The 4,774-nt window shown below is 50.4% G+C and overlaps 1 protein-coding gene across 1 annotated transcript; it reads right to left on the reverse strand.

Moving 5' to 3' along the window:
- Window positions 1-248: 248 nt before the first annotated feature.
- Window positions 249-2,848, reverse strand: Btg1 (BTG anti-proliferation factor 1). Its single transcript, XM_021204917.1, has 2 exons — window positions 2,383-2,848; window positions 249-1,583 (listed from the first exon to the last, which is right to left on the reverse strand). Exons 1-2 carry the CDS (start codon window positions 2,528-2,530, stop codon window positions 1,216-1,218), a joined length of 516 nt encoding a protein of 171 aa, XP_021060576.1. The 5' UTR covers window positions 2,531-2,848; the 3' UTR covers window positions 249-1,215.
- Between the last annotated feature and the right edge of the window lie 1,926 nt (window positions 2,849-4,774).

A 4,774-nucleotide genomic window follows, 5' to 3' on the forward strand; every position in this document is an offset into this window, starting at 1 on the left:
TCATGACATCATTAGCTTGTGAATGTGTCCATGCTTTTAACTTGAGTTAAAAAATCTAATAAAAGCCTTCCTCTATTTCCTTCTGATTAGTTCCTAATGAACACACCTATGAACACTTGTCACCTTTACACCTCTCCCAATGTGTTTGTGTGACCAGTGTGCAAGTGACATTCACACAGCTTACAAATCTAAGACCTCTGAGAAAAATATTTTGCAGCTGAACCTCTGTAATCATGACAAGAGATTGATTAAAATGCCAAGATAAGAAACAATTTATTATAGAGAGAAGAAAAATTTCTCATCCAAAATATAGAAATCTGTACAACTTTGCCACAATCAATATACATGAACTGTACAAATTTACACCAGTTCATAATTTACCAAATAAAAGATGACTAACAAAGTTCACAAAATAGATGGTGGTTTGTGGGAAAGAGTCTTACCCAACTGAGTACAAGGAAAGTTACAAACCAGACCTCCACTTTCTAAAAATAAGAAGTTTACTCCACTCAGTCTTAGAAAACTACAAGCTAGCAAATGTACAGAGCCGGCTGGTGCTAACAGCCACAGTTGAGACAGTGTCTTTTTGAAGGGTCCTTTCAAAGCCTGCTGCCATGGCAGATTCTGGTCATTTGCTACTCTCAACGCCAAAAACACAAGGTCTGACCATTTCCCCCAGGTCATGCGTACTAAGTTTGTCTTTATGTACATTTATACATTTTTAAGTGCTAGGTAAAAGTCTCCATGTAAAAATTTTCCAGTACTAGCATGCTTAAAACATTGAGCTTTCCTATTGAGCTGCCAAAAAAAGTTACCGGTAACTTTCAAGTGTAATAGTGCAAATTCCCCTGCAAGACTGACTGCGAGAGAGGGTTCTTTGAAATACAGAATTTCCTTAAAGGGGCTGGTGTGACAAATTGTGTATAAGGTCTGGGAGAAACTGAAACCACCCTTCCGACTTCACTCCCTAGCAAATAAAGTGATCCTTTCCTTGGACTCACAGGCTATTTAAATCACTGAAAGGTACTGTCCAAACTATGGCACTGTCACTAAAAAAAAAAAAAAAAAAAAAAATATTACCACTCTATCTTGTGCCAGATCTTCACAGCTGTGACATGGTTTAAATTCCATAATCCATCCCCAAGAGGAGCCCACCCAAAGCAAAAAATCAAATTTATCCGTCCATTATAAGATGACCCATCCGTAGACTGTATCTTAACCCGATACAGTCATCATATTGTAGTTTTTGGAAGGGCTTGTTCTGCCCAAGAGAAGTTCCTCCTTACAGCTGATCCTGCTGTCTACCATTTGCACGCTGGTGCTGTTCTGAGTGCTACCTCCTGCTGGTGAGGCTTCGTACAGCACACAGATGGAGCCATCCTCGCCAATCCTGTAGGACACTTCGTAGGGGTCAACCCAGAGTGTGAGTTCACTTGGGAGAAGCCTGAACAACTCCTGACTGCTCAGTCCAATCCGCTGGGCTGCCTGTCCAATCAGAGGATCCATCTTATGGTTGATGCGAATACAACGGTAACCTGATCCCTTGCACGGCTTTTCTGGGAACCAGTGATGTTTGTAATGCTCTGTGGAAGAAAAGAACAGAGAAACAATGCTCAGGACGCAGTCACCGAAGCTGTACCGTATGGTACTTTCCTCCTCCTGCTGCTAGCTTCTTGGAGAAGCGAAAATGAAAACCACCAACTTTCACAAACGTCCGGGACCGAATTCGCTGTCGTGAGACAGAATGGAGAAAGCGTAGACACTGTGGCAAACACTGTCCGGGTACTGACCGGTTGAGCCGCCAAAACAGGAATCCCGCGCGCAGCCCCGGATGGCCAACTAGCTGGATGGCACAGACGACCGGGCGGGAACCTGTTTACTTTCTCACCCCAACGGGTTCCCATACAATAGACTTTATGGCGTTGGTGGGGGGTGGGGGCAAGACAGCGCCACTATGGTCAGTTAACCCCAAAGGGAAGAAAACCAAGAAACCCAAAACCAAGATCTGGGTTGGGTTGTAATTGTACCGGTGACAAATCCGATGATTAATGGGCAAGAGGCACAGGAGGTGCGGAGACCTGGCACGTCCGTCCCGGGCCGGCTCCGAGGCACGGAGGCGACAAGCCACCCAGGGGCTCAGCCGCGGACCCTCGCAACGGTCGCGGCGACCCGGCAGAGGAGACCGACGGGACTCCGGGCCCTGGGTCTTTTGTCCCCCGCGACCGGCCGGTAGCCGTCGGGGCGCAGCTCCGCGTCGCCCCGCTTCGGATCCTTTGTTGTGAGTGTCGCGGCGCCCCGCCGCCCAGCCCCCCCCCCGCCCCCAGCCACGACCGGGACGCGCCCGTTAGTGGCGACCCGCGACGGTCCCCGCGCCCCGCTCACCTGCCAGCAGCTCCTGCAGGCTCTGGCTGAAAGTCTGCAGCTGTCGCTCGCTCGTGAGCCCCTTGGTGCGGAGGAACTTGGAGATGAAGGACACCGCGGCGGCGATCTCGCCTATCATGGTGGCGGCCCGGGTGTAGAAGGGATGCATGGGGGCGGCGGCCGGGGGTGGCCCGGGGCGGCCGGGGCTCGGCCCCGACGGCGAAGCGGCCACCCCGGGCTCTCGCCCAGACCCGACGGCCGAGAGGAAGCGAGGGCGCGAGGCGCGGACGGCTACTGGTTCTAGGGGATTTTTTTCTTTCCTTTAGAGTAAAAAAGTTATTTTCAAGCCAGGAGGCGGCAGGAGAGACAGAGAGAGACGAGCGATGGCGGCCTGGTCACATCGCTCGGACCTCCCCAGCCGCCTCCGCCTCCAGCTCTGTAGCCTCCGAGGATCCCGAGTGTTGCATTTCCAGCTCCGAGGGGCGAAGAGCTGCCGCCGCCGTGCAGCTCATTTTATAGGGCTGCGGAAAGGAAGTGGCGTACCCGGAGCGTGAGGGCGGACGCCAGCCAATCCGGAGATCGCACCATTGTGACGCAGGCAGATTCGGGGCCGGAGGGGGCGGGAGAAGGGCAGCCAGGGGGCGTGCCCAGAGGCCGGGATGAGAGGGAGGAGCTGACGTAATCTGCTTGTAAACAAATAAACCCCCCGAGTGGCAGCCTGAGACGCAGGAGCCGTGGAGGGCGGAGGAAGAAGCCGAGGAGGCGCGTGTGAAAGCTCCGCCCCCGAGCTAGCTCCGCCTCCGGTTCGGGCCAGCGGGGACCCTTCAGTCCCCTAGTGGGCTCCGGGTTCCGCATCCTAGGCTCACTAACCGCGGTGTGGCCGGAGCCTCAGTTCTGGGGTTCGGTCTCCGCAGCCCCAGTCCCTTGCGAACCCCATGTTTACATTTGAGCCCAGCTCCAGTCGGCTTGGCCGGCAGCCCCGGCGGGAGGAGCCTGCGGTGGCGGAGACTGAGGCTCCACTGGGGAATGGAAGGAAGGACCGGCTCCCAGGAGCTATCCTGCTGCTTAATCTGAGCTATTGCCCTAGGGTCTACAGACACTCGGGGGTGAGGGGGGAAGATGGGCTTTGAAACGCATAGAAATCTGCATATATATTTTAGAAATACACAACAAATTCGTTTTTTCTAGTTCAAGTGCTATGAGAACTTTAGAGTTGTGCTGCTGTTGACACACAAAAAAAGATAAAACTTTAAGCTTGTTGAGAGTGTTAAGCATAGACACCACATTTACTGGCAATGAAGGTTGGAAACAGCCTAGAAAGAAGGAAAGTGCGAGCCTGCTAAAACTATTAGACCCAAAAAAGGGTTAACTCAACCCAAAGTAGGAGAGGGGAGAGGGGGAAAAAAAATGAAGTCCAGGCAGGAAGAAGAAAGCAAACAAGAGGCAGAAGTTGAACTCTACCAGATGGTGATAAATATTTAGAGTTTAGTTGGTCATCAGATGCAATACACAACACTTAAAATATATATATACATGAAGCTAGCCAGCATAGAGGAGAAACAAGAGGATGATTGGTTACTGAGATTGATTTGAAAAGGTGACCTGTACATTATTTCTTATCACTATATAATACTTAAGTACCCACACATTATCTAAAGATAATGTTAAAAAGCATTTGAGAAAGTATCGAGTTTTTTTTTTTAATAACTGAATCAAAAGATAACGTGTGTGTGTGTGTGTGTGTGTGTGTGTGTGTGTGTGTGAATTGTCAGATAGGACTTTCTGAAAACAGACAGGGTTTTGACTGGAGGCGTATCTTACCATTCTGGAAGATAAAGAACTCAGGCTGTAGAGAGGTCTGCATCTCTCTCTACCACCCGCCTCCTCACATGTTCTGTCCTTTCCAGTCTGGATTGGGAAGAGAATAAAACTGTCTCCCTCGCCTGTGGCTGCGAATCCCATCCCAGTGACTCAGAGTATAAACAGACTCCTCTACAAAGCAAAAAGAACGAACGAAGCTAACACAAAATACTAAAGTTTGATCCCGGGCATCTCCCAATCCCTGATTCCACAGACCTTACTGCCTTCCCAGACATCATCAGGACCTCATCTGAAAACTTTAAGGCAAGGACCAGGCATAATTAACACACACTCCCAGAACTCCGGAGGCGATGCGGGCAGATCGGTGCGGGCAGATCTCTGTGAGTTCAAGGCCAGCTAAAGCTGCATAGTTGAGTCCTTGTCTCAAAACAAAGCAGTCAGTTCAAGAAGCGAAGGGGCATTTGGAGACCTTGGGCTATACCTCAGTTGGTAGAGTGTTTACCTAGAATTCTGGAAGCCTGGGTCAGATTCCCCAGCAGGCACATGCCCATCATTCCCGTCACTGAGGTAGTAAAGGCAGCAAGAGGAAGAA

Source organism: Mus pahari, chromosome 9 (assembly GCF_900095145.1).
Source record: "Mus pahari chromosome 9, PAHARI_EIJ_v1.1, whole genome shotgun sequence".
In the NCBI taxonomy this organism is placed as follows: domain Eukaryota; kingdom Metazoa; phylum Chordata; class Mammalia; order Rodentia; family Muridae; genus Mus; species Mus pahari.